The sequence below is a fragment of the Cryptomeria japonica genome, chromosome 10, assembly GCF_030272615.1.
Source record: "Cryptomeria japonica chromosome 10, Sugi_1.0, whole genome shotgun sequence".
NCBI classification, from domain to species: Eukaryota; Viridiplantae; Streptophyta; class Pinopsida; order Cupressales; family Cupressaceae; genus Cryptomeria; species Cryptomeria japonica.
The window spans coordinates 153,822,572-153,841,416 of NC_081414.1; the positions used below are offsets into that span (position 1 = coordinate 153,822,572).

General features: G+C 35.0%; 1 protein-coding gene across 4 annotated transcripts in view; it reads left to right on the forward strand.

Moving 5' to 3' along the window:
- Positions 1–9,244: 9,244 nt before the first annotated feature.
- Positions 9,245–18,845, forward strand: part of LOC131047992 (uncharacterized) — a 127,710-nt gene continuing 118,109 nt past the window's right edge. The window contains exons 1-3 of one of the 4 annotated variants that reach the window (XM_057981808.2): positions 9,245–9,345; positions 9,835–9,950; positions 10,742–10,843. In XM_057981808.2, the coding sequence (XP_057837791.2) occupies positions 9,857–9,950; positions 10,742–10,843 (196 nt within the window). In that variant the 5' untranslated portion in view covers positions 9,245–9,345; positions 9,835–9,856. The other 3 variants (XM_059213204.1, XM_059213205.1, XM_059213203.1) reach the window with 3 other exon arrangements.

The following is an 18,845-nucleotide window of genomic DNA, read 5'->3' on the forward strand; positions in this document are numbered from 1 at the left end:
ACAGTACTTCACAATTATCACTTTACCGTGAGTCAAATGGAACAATCATCTTCAATGGCTCTTAATGATAAAAGTGAAAGTGCTCAACAACCTTTTGCAAAGTTCAAACCGAATAAGGGATTCATCAAGTTCAATGAAAATAACAACACTCAAGTAGTAGCCACAACAAGTGTGCCTCCTTTGTCCAAATACTTTAGAAAATAATTCACTCCTCTTAATGAGTCTTTGCATAGTATTATGTCATATTTGTTACAAGGAATGTGTTGAAACTCCCCCCTATTAAACCAATTGATACAACTAAACCATTGCCACCTTCTTATAATACCAAATCCTTTTGCCAATAGAATCATCAATCTGGTCATGACACTGAAAAGTGTTATTGCTTGAGAAATAAGATTCAAGACTTGATTGATAACAATACCATATATGTGGTTGGTGTGAATGATAAAGGAAATAAACTAGTAGCTCCTCCAAATCAAAATCTTTAAATTTTCACTGATCCTTTACCTTCCCATTCCACTAATGGGATTGAGACTAGTCGTCTTTCCTTCTCTCCCAATGATCTTGGTGAGTAATCTAATAATGTGGTGAACCTTATTGATAAAAATGAACCTCCTAAGGACTTATGCATTACATTTGATCCTAGTGAGACTATTGAAGCACCCGATGGCCCATTCTATATCACTGCGAGACTCAAATGCATACCCCTCGCAAGGGGTTCTCATTGATCTAGCTTGTATGGTTAACGTGATAACTAAATAATTTATTTATACTTTACAATTGCATCAAGTGACATATGAGAAATATGATGTGGTGATTAAACTCTTTGATGGTTTCTCTTGTCCTGCCATTGGTTCTATTTCTCTTCTTGTTGAGGTTGGTACCAAAGTTTTAGATGTTAACTTTGCTATCATTCCTACATCAAAACAATGTTGTGTGAAGTTGGGACATCCTTGGCTCTCTTCCATGAAAGTGATCCCTTCTATTGTTCATAAATGCTTGAAATTCCCTCTTGATGACAAAAGATCATAATTGTTAATCATAGCATGTGCCAACCCACAGTTAGGCAAAGAGATGTTTGTTTAGATTACTTTTGGTTTGATAAATTCCAACCTCTTAAACCTAGAAGTGATCCTCTTTTTCAATCTTATCAAAAATGGAAGAATTGGATGATCTTATCTTTGAGTAAACCTAGAAATCCAACACTTACTCTTCCTCCAACTAATGATCATATGCCTCTTCTTATGGATAACTCTATCCTTCCTCCTAAGGAAAGAGATACTCTTTCTCCTAAGGAAGAGTCTATTCATTCTCTTAAGGATGAGTCTATTCTTCATCCTAAGGATAGAAAAGTTCTTCCTCCTAAGCGTCAACCAATTCCTCCTTCTAAGGATAAACTTATTATTCCTCCTAAGGATAGACCTAAATTCCTCCTCCCCATGATGGACCTGGTCTCCTTCCTACACCTTCTATTCCTCCTTTATATGGTGCAGTTTCACCTCCTGTGTTTTATAAAGAGAAGCGATTGACCTCTCCAATTGTTCAATCTAAAAGACCTTCCCCTTTGCATCCTTCAAAGAAGAAAATAAGCCTACACTTGATGAACCTAAACTATCACAAGCTTCAGCTAAAACTAAAAGAAATTATTGTGCGAGAGAACACTGATGGAGATGTCGTGTGAGGGCTCGTGAACTTGCTTCTCAAACCATTTCTTCTTCCCCAAAGACACCAACTCTTGATATAATAACACTTTCTCAACAATCCCCTAATAAAGAGGTTCAACCTAATTCTCCAAGATGCAAAATGATTAAACCAAATGATGGTTAAAGTTATACTCCTATTAGAGATTTTATTTTTGTTAATCTTGATGAAGAAATAAGTGAGAATGTTATTAATGATGAAAATGTTGATCCTAATATTTTAGATGATGAATATGAATATTCTGATGTTGACAATTATTTACCTAAATGATTTTCAAAAGCATTCATCCTAGCTTCGAGTGACATGCAAAGAGACTCATCATTAGAGCATGGTCCTTGTTTGGAACTTGTGATAGCTCCATATACTGTGCTTAATGTCGCTCCTCTTGCATGTTTTCCACCTTCCTGAAACAATGATGAGCAATATTGGGGGTTAGATGACTTATTGATTAGCTACATTCACGTCGTAGATTCTCTCTCCCTCTCCCTTTCTCTCTCTCTATCTTGCTTGTTTGTGATCTTCTTCTATTTGTCTCTCAATTCTTTTATTTTTTGTCCTTGGTGTTGTCTACTCGAGGACAATGCAAAGCTTTGAGATCTCTTTTGGTCTCTCCCATGTTGACTCAAAAGACACATGTGCCCTTCTTCCATGGTAGTTTTGCTTTCTTTGGGGGATGAGGACAATTCTATGCATATATATACATGATATTCATTATTTATCATAAAAAGCATACTAACCCCAGAGTTAAGCAAAACCTCCTCTTGTTTTGTGTTTTGTGATCATTATCCTTTGACTTGTCCTCTCTTGGGGGCTTATTATTGTGATAATGTGCTTGTCTTTTGGGGTGTATCCTACCTCAAAGCAATTTCTCCCGATAAGGTGTACGCAATTGCTTTAACGTGGGGGCATACACTCCGCTCAATGATTCTCTCTCTTGCATATCTCAATACTTAAAGTTACTTAGTGAACTTAGTCCTTTGCTTTGTAATTTTGGTATTTTTCTTTTCTTTTCATGATGCATAGTAAGAGAACCTTACTAGTTTGTAGTCATGGTTCACTCTTTCTCTCTCTCATGATGTCCCTTTTATCTTGTCTTCAAAGTTGTGAGATCCTAAAGTCGATTGGGGGCTTGGTGTATCTGCCCTCCTCAATGACTTGGTAAAAATTCTCAATGTGAACCCTTTGTACTTTATCGAGAGTATGATGGACTTCATACTCCAGCTAAAGTGGGGGCTAAATTTAGCATCCTAAAATTGCACCCTTGTTCAATTTTGACCACTTTGGGCTCGTACCTTAGCGTTTGCGCTCCTTGGCTTGATTGGGACCTGATTATGCTCATACCCCTCATGAACTGCATCATTTTTTGACTTATCCTATGCACACAGAACCTTATCCTAGCCCTAAAAAGGGGTAGGACCAATGTGCCATGCCCTGGTCCCCCCTAATTTGGGCCCCCTTTGGCCCCTTGGTCCTATTTCAAATTTGAGTAGAATTTCTTGCTCTGTGTTGGCTCATGTCGAGAAATTAGCAATTTATTAGATGGGCAAGTATAAAAGGACGTTTTCCCCTCTCATTTGGCATCTAACACATCTATTAAGCATCAATTAATCATCTATCAAGCATCCAACAATCACATGAGATCAAGCAATCAAGCATTCAAGAGCAATTGAACATTAATCAGTCTTCCTTCAAGCCTCGGGGCAACAATAAAGTCGAGATTCAAGCATTGAAGTAGACATATTTCATCCTATTTTTTTGAAGACTTCATCAAGCCCTAATTCTATGTGGAGACAAACAAAACTTTATAAGGAGGTATATCGCTTGATTTTAAGTTATTATTCAACATCTCCTTCAAAAGGAGAATCTTTTGTTACGACAATTTCAATTATCTTTATCTCAATTTCATGGTTATTTCTAAAACCAGGGTTTGACCGAAGACAAGCCCCTATTCCCAACCTATTTCCCTCTTTCTATGTGTGCAGGAAACAAGTACAGAGCTGTACTCTTCAAAATAGGAAATATTTGCATAGACGAATCATCCCTCTTTGGCATGTGAAAAAGTAGGAGCACCAGGTCAACAGGCACACCGATCCTAACATTTTTGGAGCTTTTTTGAGGATTAGATCCAAATCTGCATATACTGCTCAGATCTAGGTGCGTGCAAAATCCCACGCTTGTAGCTCACTGTTTTCTCAGTTTTACCTTCATTTTTCAGCACTTTACCTTAATTCAGCATTTCAACTCACAAAAGAGGAAACCCCCAAATCAATCCAATCAATTTTCAGTCTTAATCTTTGCCGATTTTTTCCTGAATCTATTGGATTCTCCCTCTTTTGAATGTAATGGTCAACTCAAGCAAAAATTAGTGGTTTTTATACATCTAATGGCGGAAACCTTAATTTTTCACAATTATAGGTATACTTTAAATTCCTCCCAAACCTAGATAAATAAATTGATATGTCATTTTAATGACTAATTGTTGTAATGCGGTGATAAAAACAAATAGCAAAATGTATTTATTATGCCTTATGTATGCATGCTTCTACATGGAAATGGAGTTTTAGAAAACTAAAAAAAGAGAACATATTGTAGTGCATGAGTTACAAACCTATAACATAAAATAATACATGGCATTACCCTTATGTTGATGCCTTTATTTTTAAAATATTTTGTTCCTTTCTTAACATAGCCTATTGCCCACCTCTATTTAGGAGCCGTTGTAGTCATATAATAAAATAGTTGTTATTGCAAGATGGTTTCATGCACTTGGTCACATGGGTTGGCCGTTACAATGTTCTTGATAATGCTTTGATCTGGTCAACCTCTCTCTTAATATGGTTCAATACTGAAGTTTATGGCAATTATTCTCTATGTTATGCAACGTTGGATTTGAAATTATTTGTGTTTGAATGTTTATGATTTCACAATATACCTGTGAGCTAACTTTCCATAATAAATAGGCCTTCAAACTAATATGAGGCACAACAAAGTAAACCATAATAGTTCCTTATAATGGCACGTATAGGCGTGCCTACATTGCCATAGGTATGCATCCATGTGAGTGCATATGTATACATGTAAATGTGTATACATATACATATGTACCCATATATACATCTGCATTTGATAATGTAGTCACGCATATATGCGAACTTATGAGTTTCTATGTACAATTTTTAACAGATAGAACACAATACATTTGCTATTGCACAATTCATTTTGAGCATATATCATTTTATCAAAGGCAACAAGTTTTATTTTCATAGCATTCCAACATGTACATATTATCAAGGCAAACATAGAAGAGTAAATACGAGGCACATAATCTTATATTTGTTTCTAACTATTTGCATTTAACAAACATATGTATGCATAGAGAGTTTAATTAGAAAGCATTCATCATGTCATTCACATGCAAGTGTTCATGTACTACGTGGTGTGTGATATGGTTTCCATCATGTTCATTATTTACCCAAATTGCTAAGACCCCTCTCCTTGATCATGTTACCGCCTTTGACTAACCCTACATCCAATCAAACTCATTCACACGTTAATAGGTCAGCCCTAAAAAATCATAATCATCACACATGCATAATCTAAATCATCATCACTTTCTCATGTTAATATTACATCATCATTTCTATCATTAACATCTAATTTAATCAATTGAAAATTAAACATATCATTATTCTATTTATATTTTAATTATTCAAACATAAATAAAAAATTAAACAATTTAATGTATAAATCAAATTTTATTCATTATTTAGTCAAGCAAAAATATTGGGACATGACACATTGACCCTTGATTGTCCCCATACACTTTATAATAAGATTTGGAAGATCTTTGGATCCCTTCACATCTCTCCATTCCAATATGATATTGTTATAGATTGTCTCATGCCCCTTGATGATGTAGATAATACCCTTTAATGATGATAATTTAGAGGAGCTTGAGTATAGTATAAGTCTTGCATGTTTTGATGGTAAAAAAGACTTCTCTTCTTGCTTCTCCTCTTCCTATCAAGATCATGTATCTCCATCTATGTTGCTCTTGATGAGATTATCATCACTGCATCCATGGTCCATATGATTAAATGTAGTAGGACATTCATTATCTAAATCAAATATAACTTTTTGGGATTCATATATATCAAACGTTTCATCCTTGTTTATGGGGTCTCATATTGTAGATTTGAAAGATTCAGTTGGGAACTGTTGAACACATGACAAGACTAAGAGGGGGGGTGAATCAGTCCATAACTTCAAAATAGATTAACTATAAACAACATCAACTAACTTAGCAACAACACATTAATCATCAACACATGAGCATCAACCATCAACACATGAACACCATATTTACGTGGAAAACTCAATTTGGGAAAAACCATGGTGAGAATTTAACTCACAATATGAATAAGAATGATTACAAAGTTTTAGGCTCATTGCCAAGGAGCCACAACACTTTAAAGACTTGCAAGGCTAAGGCACACTACTTTAGGGCAAGATACAAGGACTTGCCCAACCAAGGCTCACTACTTCAGGGCAAGATACACACTGCTACCAAAGGACTCATTGTCAATCAACAACAAAGGAAATAGTTGAATTGAAACTAAGAAGGATTCCCTTGAACATGAAATTGTCCTTCAACAACTGGATGAAGTGACCAACAACATGGAAAACATCTCTGATAACTTCTATTGTCACAACACATTGTCTTACTGAATATATCACCTTCAAAGCTCTTCTCAATCTAAATTCACACAATCACAAACTTAAATCTTCTTGCATAGCATTCACATACACTTCTCATGAATTCACACACAATACAAACTCAACTCATCCATTTGCACATCTTAAATATGAGATATATCATTGAAAATCTAATTGAGGGTTGACCAAAATAGAATAAGTAATAATACACAAAATAAGTGTTACAAGATACGGTTGTCATTGCACCAAAATATCGACCTATCAATCCCTGATACAACCACTAGACTTATAGAATCCACAGGAGGATGTTAAACCATGTCGCGAATCCCCATGAGGGACACTGGCCCACTGCCAACAATCCCCCTCCCAACGTCACTCATCGCAGCCTGCGTGATTCGAACCTATGACCAAGCTCTGATACCACTTGCTACAAGCTAGGGTTGTCATTGCACCAAAAGATCGACCTGTCAATGCCCAATACAACCACTAGACTTATAGAATCCACAGGAGGCTGTTAAACTATGTTGCGAATCCCTGTGAGAGACGATGGGCCATTGTCAACAATAAGCCACCTGAATCGAAAATACTCAGATCGATCTACTCCAGGAGAAAGAGGGAACCAAAAAATATTACAATACATCATTCCAAGATTAATCCAACGATTCGTACACACTAATACATTCTCCAAAGTCGTTACCAAACGTAACTTGTAGATATAGTAATTAGTCGGCCACAAAACATCTTTTGATGCAAAATACTTCATGCAGATCTCCACACACCAAGGTGAAACCCATAACAACATCTCAATACAACTTCTAGCTCATATCTGAACCAAAAGTATATGATCAATCAAGATAACTTAATTGGATACATTGAGTCATAACACAACTAAATATCCCGAACATAAATCAACAAAACTCTCTTGCGAAACAAAGAAACTATTTGAGAAATATATTGAGAGTACTTCACATGCCATGAAACCACACCAACTAAACTGCATCACAATCTGCAACATATCTGGAGGGTACCAAAGGCTTCCCAGACCATTCTGATAGACACACTTCCTGCCAGAGAACAAAGATAATTATCCAAAACAAAATGCCACAACCAACACCAAAAGTACTAAACACAATCTACAACACAAAACACAATTGCAACAACCAAGAGCATATTCAGACCAACACCAATTTGGATAACCAGGTTTGACATCAATGACAACCATACAAGCTCATGCTTCCAAAATAACATCCACCGCCTCTTTGATGATAACCCCATCATTACTATTATCCCATCATATTTTCCTTTGGAGGTTATTCTTCACCAGTCTTCATAGGATTTGAGATTGAAATCATTTGATGTTGACATGTGGACATTTTGAGTAGTTTCAATGACAAACATTTGGATTTGGATTCCCTATTCATAAAGACAATGGGAATTGTTTCTACAATCACTAGTGGATCTATTTCTTCCTAAGGAGAGAAATGTTGTTTGTAGGTTAACTAGTGGATCATATCATATTATTAGGCTCTCATCATTAGCACACAAGTTACTTCTTTATGAGGGAATTCATAATCTCATCTTTTCTCTCGTATTAAGGGGACATGGAATGCACTTTTGTGACATAAACAAATCCATAGGGGGTCATGTTGACTCCTCCTCCTTTCCTTCTACCACCACTACATATTTATTTCATTTTTCTCTTTTTTGAAGATAATTTTTTTAATTAATTTTTCTCATTTTCTTTGATCGTGAGAGATTTATTTATTTGTACATGGGTACCTCCTCAAGACTTGTGGCTAGGACCCATCCATGCATCTTTACATTTCATTGTACTCCCTAAGTTACACTCAAGGGGGGTGTTAAGGTGAAAAAGGTAATCACCTAATTAATTATTATCAGATTCCTATTCATGTTAGAATACTTAAGCTTACTTAGGTCATGTGCTTTTTATGGCTCAAGTTATATGATTAAGACATTTGCCATCTTCGAATGTAAGCTCCACATAGGGATTCATCTAGGGCTCTATCCTTGTCTCTATTAAGGATTATTTATTGTATATTATAACAATTTTTATTATTATTGCATCAATAGAATTCTCAAGCTTCATAAAAATCTATTATTTTCTCTCTTGTATGATGGGATATCATGATTATCCCTAGATAGCTCAATATGTACAAGGTTAAATCACTATCATAGGCCATGATAGTCATTATTAGCAAACCCATGGGTAAATGTTTTAAAGGTGTTTAGAATAGAGGAGACAACATCCATGGTTTCAAATGTTGCAAAGAAAATACATAGATTTAACATCTAAAATAATATAGACACCTACATGACATATATAGAAAGGAAGAGGTTAAAGAAAAACACAATTAAAGATTGTTATAAATTCATTTAAGAAGTTATTTTATTTTGTTTATATCTTTATTTTGATTGAGAAAAAGAGACTATAAGAATATTAAGAATATTGACATCTAAGTTAAAATATACCAAAAACAATTAAAATTTAATTTAAATATGTAATATAAATAAAAAAAAAAATTACATTACAAAAAAATTAAAAACAAAAACCATACTTACAAAATAAATATCGTAAAACAAAACAAAATTAAAAAAATGAAATTTAAATATACTTTTTATTTTATATTTAAAATTAAAAAAGGATATACAATTTATATACTTTCTCTTTAGAAACTAAATGCATTATTGATGAAAAGATTCATTATTCGATTTTGGACTGGCATGCAGAAGTCAAAATTTTTTCCTGTTCTTTTAGTCTAATAAATGAAGGTAAACTTTATCCAAGAAAAAGTTGACGAAGAGGTTAAAACCCTTTTCAGGGAAGCACGAAGAGATGAAACCAAAATGGAAAATCTTTTATTTGAAAGCACATCCTCGTCAGATATCTTTCTTTTGGTTGAACGTTTGGTAAGCTTGAACACTTAAAAGAATATTCTCGTTAAATCTTTTTGTATCCGTTGCTTTTTATTTCATTATCTGATTTCTTTTTTGCTGGGTTGATAGGCTTGAACTTTTCATTTCAATTCATTCGGTTTTCCAGTTCCGTCTACATCTATGTATATGCTCTGTTCTTTCGTTTTTGCTCTTTCAATGAGAATTCGAAAAATTTGCAATAGTGCAGATAGTTTTTTAATCGGTTCATGTTACATAAAATTACTCTGCAGAATGTCAAATTACTCTTAATCGTTTTAAGTATACGTGCCTTTTTCATTTAATGAACGAAGAACAAAGAAAATGTTCATGGAAATACTTGGAATAACCAGTCTATGAAGTGTACATTATGTTGGAACTTGATAAACCTTAAACTCTGAACCCTGAAGACTTGGAGCGTGCATTTAGACTTGGGTTCTCTGGATTTGATTATCCATTGAATTCTTTCCGTTGTTTTTCTTGTAGATATACAGTTAATTTTGGAGGGATGAACCAGAAATCGGTGTCTTGTGCTCTTCTACTGGTTTTGGCTTTGTGCTCATCTCTCCAGGTTTCAGATGCTGTGAGCTTCTGGACATGTGGTAAGCGGGCTATCTTGAATTTCTTATGTGGATTTGTTTTGAATATGATGATTGGTTGATACATCGCTTGATTTGAAATGGGTCATCCACAATTTTCCTGTTCTTGATTCGATGAATCTTTCCTTTCACATATTTAGGTGTCTTCCGCTTCAAGTTTATTCTTTCTCGCCAGAATTTTATTGAAAAATTAACTAACGGGTTGAACCCCAAACCCCAAAATTCACTAACATGGTGTGGTTACTTGTATTGAGCAGAAGGGAACAACCCAAAACCCATATACATGATTGACAAGGCATTCTAAAAATAATAATATTCGTGTGATCCATAGTGTCAATTACTTGCATACTGCTAGAATATGTAAAACACTTCATCATTGCTTGCCTGTTTGAAATCTTTAAAGATGAGAAAGATTGTACTACTTGTTGATGTTTGATAGGAGTGAGCTTCGTCTGGGAGTTAAATTTCCTTCTGAAGTTATAGGAGGTTACCCACCTTTTGTTATGATATAAGGGTTGCATTTTCTGTGTGGGGAAAAACTAGAAGAATAAAATTCCTTTTGCACATATTGCTTGGAATGGTTTTAACTTCCATTCATTCTAAATAGAGATTTAGTAAACGTGTCCTAGCTTTGTTGTTAGATTACATACCCATCTTAAAACCTATGTTTCACCAAGTCTTCTTTTCGGGGATGGAAGTGGATATGCTTGTTTTTTAATGTTTGATATGCTAAGGGGTCTGCTTAGTCTAGATCTCAATTTCCTATTGAAATTATCTAGATTTGTGAATTGCAGGAACAAAGCGGAAATATTCTGTGTGGGTTCACTCTGTGACTTTAAATCCAGATCCTATTCAGAAAGACAAACAGGCCACGTTCACACTTTCTGCCATTTCTAGTGAGTAAAACCGGTTCTCATCATTGGTGCAAACAATTAATAATAAAAATTATAACAGAGTTATAATGGCTCTCCAAATTTTTTTGTCTAATATTTCATTTTTTTAACTTAAAATTATCTATATCATACGATTGATTGTTTTCCTATTATAGAGTTCAATTTTTCTCATGCCAAAGAGACAGAGGTATTAGAAGATGCAAATGCCTTTTGAAGTTTATATGTTTAACAAATATAATAAGTTCTAAACCACTTTTGGAGGATCCAAAAGACATTAAAATGGATAAATTACCTGGATGCTTACCTTTTATTCCATACAGATTGCAAATAAAAATTCCAAAATAGTATAATGGATCAATGACATGGTTGCAAAATTAGATAAGTTCACATTCAGCATACTGGAAGTAAGTGGTAATGGTTGAGGTTTTGTTTTTACATGGTTCATACATTGTGTGCCACTTGGTCATTAGCTTCTACATTGCAGTTTATTCTATGCGTGAAACTGGGGAAGACTTGTGTTGGCAAATAGACTGTTTTCTTGTGTCACAGGAAAAATTGTTTATGTCGTTGAATCCTTGAAAGATCTCACAAATTTGAGATTTAATGAACTACTTTAAGTTAAACTTTAAAGTCAAAGGTCATTACCCTAGGATTACCTGTTATCACTTGGAAGATCATATAGCTTAACAAATGCATTGCAACCACATCAATAATTAACATAAATGTTAAGATCTCTAGTTCCAAGCATGTTGATTTCTATGATTAATCACTGATGTATTGAAGAGAATTCTAGATTCATAGAATGATATTGCACTTAACATTTCGTTATATACATCCAACCCACATAATTGCTTTTGCTGGTTCACTAGGTGTTGTTACTTTACAGCATGATATAATAGGTACTTTCTAGATTCCTATGCCGCTGTAGATGGGTGGAGTCACTGTAACATTTGCACACATATGTAGCCCTAGAGTGTTAAGATCTACAAAGATTCGCTGACTTAACAACAAGGAAATACATGTTAGCCCCACAAGTCATCCTTCCAAGAGAGCTTATTGTATGTATATAAACATTTCTAGCTACAAAGACTGAATAAAGTAACTTTTTCCATCTTGGAGTTTTCCTCATATTGGGTTTTCTCTAGGGTAAATATGCATGAATTGCAAGTCATATGCATGAATTGCATTGTTATTTTTCCTTTCACAATCTATTGTTTTTAACTCTGCACATTGATGATATGTGTTATTTGGACATTCTTTGGGATGAGATACACATATTTTAACAATAGTGTAGAATCTTAAGAACAGTTTTCATCATATATAGTTTCAAAACTAAGAATTTCATTTTTGTACAATTTGTAGAATTCAGCACTAGCAGCTGTAGTTACATGTAATTTTTTTTATGGGAGCATCCGTATCAGCATAGGAAAGCAATGTGAACAATTTTTGGTATTCTGGTGACCTATTTTAGCCATTGTCATACACGACTCAGTTATAAGGATGTAGATGGCAACATGTAGCTAAATACTAGTTTTAACATTTCTATGCTGAATTGCAATAATTTTTTAGCTTAATTAGCAATACAATTTCTTAAAATACTAGTTTTAACATCTCTATGCCGAATACATATGCAGCCTGCTTCCCAGGCATGTGTAAGACTATCTCCAAAATCCTGGGCTAGCTATAACCAGGTTTCTTCAAGTCATGGACAGTTGCAATAAAAGCTGATTATAAAAGAGGAAAAGTTGACAAAACTCCAACAAGATTGTGAAGAAGTGAAGAGGAAAGATTACTTTGTTGTCCAAAGGAATCATAACTCAGTACAAGCTGCTCAAATAATGGAGGAAAGTGGGTTAAGTCCCTCAATATTTTGTTCTTCACAAATTGACTCATCATTTACAAATTTTGAACCACACACCTTAGGAATTGGTTGCAATTCGATAAAGAAGTTAGGATATAATGTAAAGGTAAAGATTTTTTCTTATGTCACATCGAATCCAGACACTATTCCTCATGAAATCCTGCAAGAGGAAATGATAGTCTTGGAATTGGTAAAGATGGCTAAGGACTTGGTAAGGATAGAAAAGGAATTGATAACCCCATCAAGGTTGAACTTGAAACCAAGCCAGAGTATGTAAGTCTAAATTATTTTCGTCCAACCATGGTAGTTGTAGAAAGCTTATGCAACCAAAGCACTAATGTATTCCAAAGGTAAGACCAACCCCCCCCCGTGGAAATGTGACAAAGGGGGTAGTAGCACCTTTAAGATAGTAGCTGAATAAGCAAATGAAGCCTCTCTAAATAGAGGCTGAAAGCTTTTCAATGATGGAGGATAGGTAGCAGATATCACTTCACAAGTCTTTTGGAAACCTGAAGAAGGGAAGAAAATGAGTATGCAAAGAAGCACTCTGCATGTTCAAGATATTAGAGATTTAAGTAAGGAAGGGTACAGACATAGGTCCAAATAAAATGATATTCCAGAAATTTCCCTAGGATTCCATTATTTTTTTTTATTCTAGAAAAGGAGATCATGTAGTTCACTCATGTTGTGATATTCCCCCATGCTCCCTTTGTGAGAAAAGTAACCATTGTTTGGTTGTGTTGGAGGAGGCATGTAATCAAGAAACGGTCAAAATCATCCAAAAATGAAGGCAAGATACAAGGACCTCTTGTCAAACCATTTTTTTGGATAAAGTAGTAAAATATATTGAAGGAGATAAAAAAATTTGCAATTTCCTAGGCCTTGGTATGGATTGGACACAAAGCTTTAACATTTCTGTTTTAAAATTAAGTTTACATTGATATCCCAAAGACTAGAATCCTTGTCAAGGATAGGAAACTAGCATTGTTGATCAAGTTCCGGGAGCTTGCCTACTTTTAAGAATAATGAGTTTTGGCATTGAAATCCCATTTTGCAATCTTGTTTGCCTCTTTCCTTAGCTTCATGACGTTCTTGATCAGGTTTCAACTTTGATCCTTCTCTTGGCTTGTTTAGGGTCGATAAATGTTGATAATTGGGAAAGTGAAAATAAGATTAGAGGTAATACCTCAGACTTGACCAGCTATCTTGAAATTTGTGGATAATTTCTTGCAAAAAGACCTCCTAATAGTTTCTTATAATAGGTAGGCCTCCAAAAGAGCCTTTGTCTGGTTTACTAATTATCCCCTATTTCCCATGAAAGTAGAAAGATTTTGAATTTCCTTCTTAGAGTTGATCTTAGTCTCTTAGATTAAGGCAACATCTAGATTGAATTTCTCCATGAATATTCAAAAGTATCCTTTTCTTGGAGGGGGGTTGTTCAATCACCTAATACATCAGGATATGTTCATCATTTGGTATCTGCCCAGATATCTTCTAAATGGGACTAGTTTCTAATAGCCACATCTACCATGGTTGTTGATGTTAAGGATATAGCTTCATTCGGATTGAAGCAAGTAATATATAACGACATTGAACGAAGGGTCATGACTCTACGTGGCATAAGCCACATAGAAGTCATGCCCCTACGTGGACATGACTCTTCATCCTTTTATTTATAGGCATCGACACTTGCTGTGAACTGAAACGAATAACTGTGGCAGTTTCACGAACCGACAAGCTGTTGATATTATCATAGAAGATTAATAGTTAGAGTTATATATATATATATATACACATCGGAGGTAAAACATATTCATTGCAGTGATCTTATTAAAGTCTATCCTCACTACATATTACTAGACTATTGTATTCTCTATCTCTGATCTAAATTCCTTAACATGGTATCAAAGCCACGTTGGTAGAGAAATAATAAAATAGTGACAACTCTTTTCTAAAACAAATTCAGACTTGCACTCAAAATCAAAGGAAAATCAATCATGGTGAACAGTGTTAGAGTGGAGGATAGATTCGAAGGCGCATCCAACTTCGTCTCATGGAGAATTCAAATAACAACAATTCTTCAAGAACTTGAACTAGATGCATACATAGAAGAAGATGCTAAGATGCCTGAAGACGAGCTAGAGAAAACAACTTGGAAAAGACACAACAACAAGGCTAAGAAAATCATAATTGATGCTGTTAAAGATCACATTCTCCCAACCATCTCAAAACTAACTACAACTTATGATATGTTCAAGACCATTCAAAACTCATATGAAATAAATAATGCAAGCAGATTGCTCACTTTAAAACATCAATTAATGCATATCTACATGAACAAAGGAGAAACAATCACATCCTATTTCATGAGGATTTTAGAATTAAAAGACCAATTGTCAACTCTTGGGAATAATATAGATGATATGGAGCTATCTCTAATAGCACTTAAGGGATTACCATCCAGTTTTGAATCCTTTATTCAAGGCATTAGTGCTCGTCCGACACTACCAAAATTCGATCAACTCAAGAATGATTGTACTCAAGAAGAATCTCGACTAATCACAAGAGGATTAGGTCCAAACAAAGGGGGAGAAATTCAAGCGCTACATGCTAACACAAGCAACAAAGGGAAGAAAAGGAAGTTCAAATGGAAGAGAGGAAATAATCACAAAAGCAAAGACTTCTCCAAGATTCAATGCTACAAGTGTGATAAATTTGGACACACTCACAGGTTCTACCCAGAAAGAAAGAAAGCTCAAGCAACCATAGCTGAAGTTAAGGAAGTAGAGAATCCTCTATTTTTCTTAGCCTTATCAAGCGAACTAAACTCAAACAAACATATGTGGATAATCGACAGTGGAGCATCTCGACACATAACCGGTTTTAGAGATCAATTCGAAGCCTTTGAAGGCCACTCAACTGAAGAAGTTACAATAGGAGACAATTCTACCTATCCAGTGAAAGGAATTGGGACCCGCTCAATTCAATTAAGAATAGGAGTTACATTACAATTGAAAGATGTTCTCTTTGTACCAGGTATCAAAAGGAATTTGGTCTCTATTTCAGGACTAGCTGATCAACGATATCGTGTCACCTTCCATGAAGATAAAGTTCTACTCTGGCCTAAAAAATCTAAAATAAAGAATGCTATTCCTATAGGATCTAGAGATGGTAGTTTATACAAACTATGTAATACTCAAAAACAAGCACTAAATCATGAAGTATCAAACTCTAATGAAATTTGGCATAGAAGATTAGGACATCTTTGATTTAGTGCCCTACCTTCTATAGGAAAAATTACTACAGGATTACCTAATCTAAAATCTGATCATGTTGGAACTTGTAAAGGATGTGCTCTAGGGAAGAACTCAAAAGGGTCCTTTCCCTCAAGTAAACACAAATCAAAAGTTGTACTAGAACTTGTCCACACTGATTTGTGTGGTCCAATGTCATTACCATCACTAGGGGGATTCTTGTATTACGTGATATTTGTTGATGATTACTCTAGGAAAACTTGGATCTATTTCATAAAACTCAAAGAATCAAATGAAGTGTTATTGAAATTTAAAGAATTTAAGGCCCTAGTGGAAAATCAAACTGGGAAGAAAATAAAGACTCTAAGATCAGATAATGGGGGTGAATATATCTCTGAAAATTTTAAAGAATTATGCATTTCTATTGGGATTAAGAGGGAGTGTACTGTACCTTATAATCCTCAACAAAATGGAGTTGTAGAAAGAAAAAACAGAACCATCATCAAAGCTGCTAAAGCCATGATGCATGATCAAAATCTACATATCTCATTTTGGGCTGAAGCCTCAAATACAACTGTGTACATTCAAAACAGATGCCCTCATTCAATCCTAGAGAATATAACACCTGAAGAAGCCTTTACAGGAAATAAACCAGATTTAAACCATCTAAGAATCTTTGGTTGCCACGTGTATATTCACGTTCCTAAAGAAAAGAGAAGCAAACTAGAACCCTCCGGGAAGAAAGGCATATTTGTTGGCTACAGTGAAACCACTATAGGATACAGAGTCTATATTCCAGGACGAAGATCCATTGAAATCAGTAGAGATGTCAAATTTGAAGAAGATGCTGCTTATAAACTATCTCTAAGTGCAGAAGATGATCTAACCGCAGAATCAGATGAAAATCCTACAATTGAAAATCAGAGGGAGAATAGCATAGAAAATCATGAACTTCAATCACCTAATTTCGAGAATGCTGAAAATCCTAACAACAAGAAAAGACCACTATGGGCAAGAAAGATGATTGAAGAAAATAATGTGGAACCCGATGAAATCTTCAAAGAGAATAAGAAAACAAGAAGTCAATCATGCTATGTTGCCTTTATGACCGAACTTACAAAATTTGAACCATCAAATGTTGAAGAGGCTTTAACATGTCAAGCTTGGAAAGATGCAATGATTGAGGAATACCAATCTATCTTAAAAAATGATGTCTGGGACATTGTACCTAGACCAAAAGACAAATAAGTTGTCTCATCAAAATGGTTATTCAAAATCAAATATGCACCAGATGATAGTATTAAAAAACACAAAGCCAGATTCATTGCCAGGGGGTTTTCTCAAAAGGCTGGAATTGATTACGAAGAGACATTTGCTCCAGTTACCTGATATACTTTTGTAAGAACCATCATTGCCATTGCAGCTTCCCAAGGGTGGAAGATACACCAAATGGATGTGAAGACCGTATTTTTGAATGGTGTTATTGAGGAAGAAGTATATATAGAACAAGCTGAAGGCTTTGCTACACATGATAGAAATCTCTATGTGTGTAGACTAAAAAAAGCTCTCTACGGCCTTAAGCAAGTTCCCAGGGCATGGTATGGAAGGATAGATAGTTATCTTTCCAAACTAGGATATTCCAAAAATGAAGCAGACTCTAACATATACTTCAAAATATCGGATGGTGACATGTTAATACTTGTTCTCTATGTTGATGACTTGTTGATAACAGGAGAAGATCACCTCATTGCAAAATGGCAAACATGATCTTGTGGCTGAATTCGATATGAAGGATCTAGGTCTACTGCACTATTTTCTGGGCCTAGAAGTATGGCAAAAAGAGAATTATATTTTCCTAAATGAAGGAAAATACACCACTGATATCTTGACTAGATTTGGTATGATAGATTGTAAGCCTCTATCCATTCCAATGGAAACAAATCTTCATAAGCTCAAAAGTGAAGCAGTAGATTCAGAACCTACAGATCCTACATACTATAGGCAAATTATTGGATCTCTTATGTACTTGGTAAACACTCGCCTTGATATTTGTTACGCTACCAATGTGTTAAGTCATTTTATGTGTGAACCTAAGGAGATTCACCTAATGGTTGCTAAGCATATTCTGAGATACTTGCGTGGCACTATTGGACTTGGCCTGAAGTATAAAAATGTTGAGATACAACTCCAAGGGTATTCTGATTCCGACTGGGCAGGAAGTTCCATTGATCGTAAAAGTACAATGGGGTGTTGCTTTAGTCTTGGATCAGCTATGATATCCTGGTTTAGCAGAAAACAGTCAGCAGTTGCTCAGAGTTCCACTGAAGCCGAATATATGACTGCCTCCATGGGAGCACGTGAGGCAATATGGTTAAGGAAATTGCTAGTTGGACTATTTGGGAAGCCCCTAAACCCCACTGTGATTCACTGTGATAATCAAAGCCGCATCAAACATTCTGTAAATCTAGTTTTTCATAATCGATCCAAGCATATAGAAATACCATACCATTACATAAGAGATACGGTAGACAAAGATGTCAACAAATTGACTACATTAGCACTGAAGAGCAAAGTGCTGACATATTCACCAAACCTCTTGCAAAGTTGAAAGTGGAGTACTTTAGAGGTAAACTTGGTATGACTAAATTATAATGGAAATTTCTAATATTAATCTTAATCATATGTAATTGATATATTCATGAATATCTTGAATGCAATATTGCATGTATGTGTTATGTCATGGAAGGTGACGATCTTTCATGTGATGTAAGTGTAAGATCGCTATTGTAAGGTGACGAGTTTCACAATAGCTTGATTTGTTATCAAGATTGACTACATTAAGTTGCTGTCCCAGAATGTGCTGGAAATCTTAATACTAAATTTGCTATGA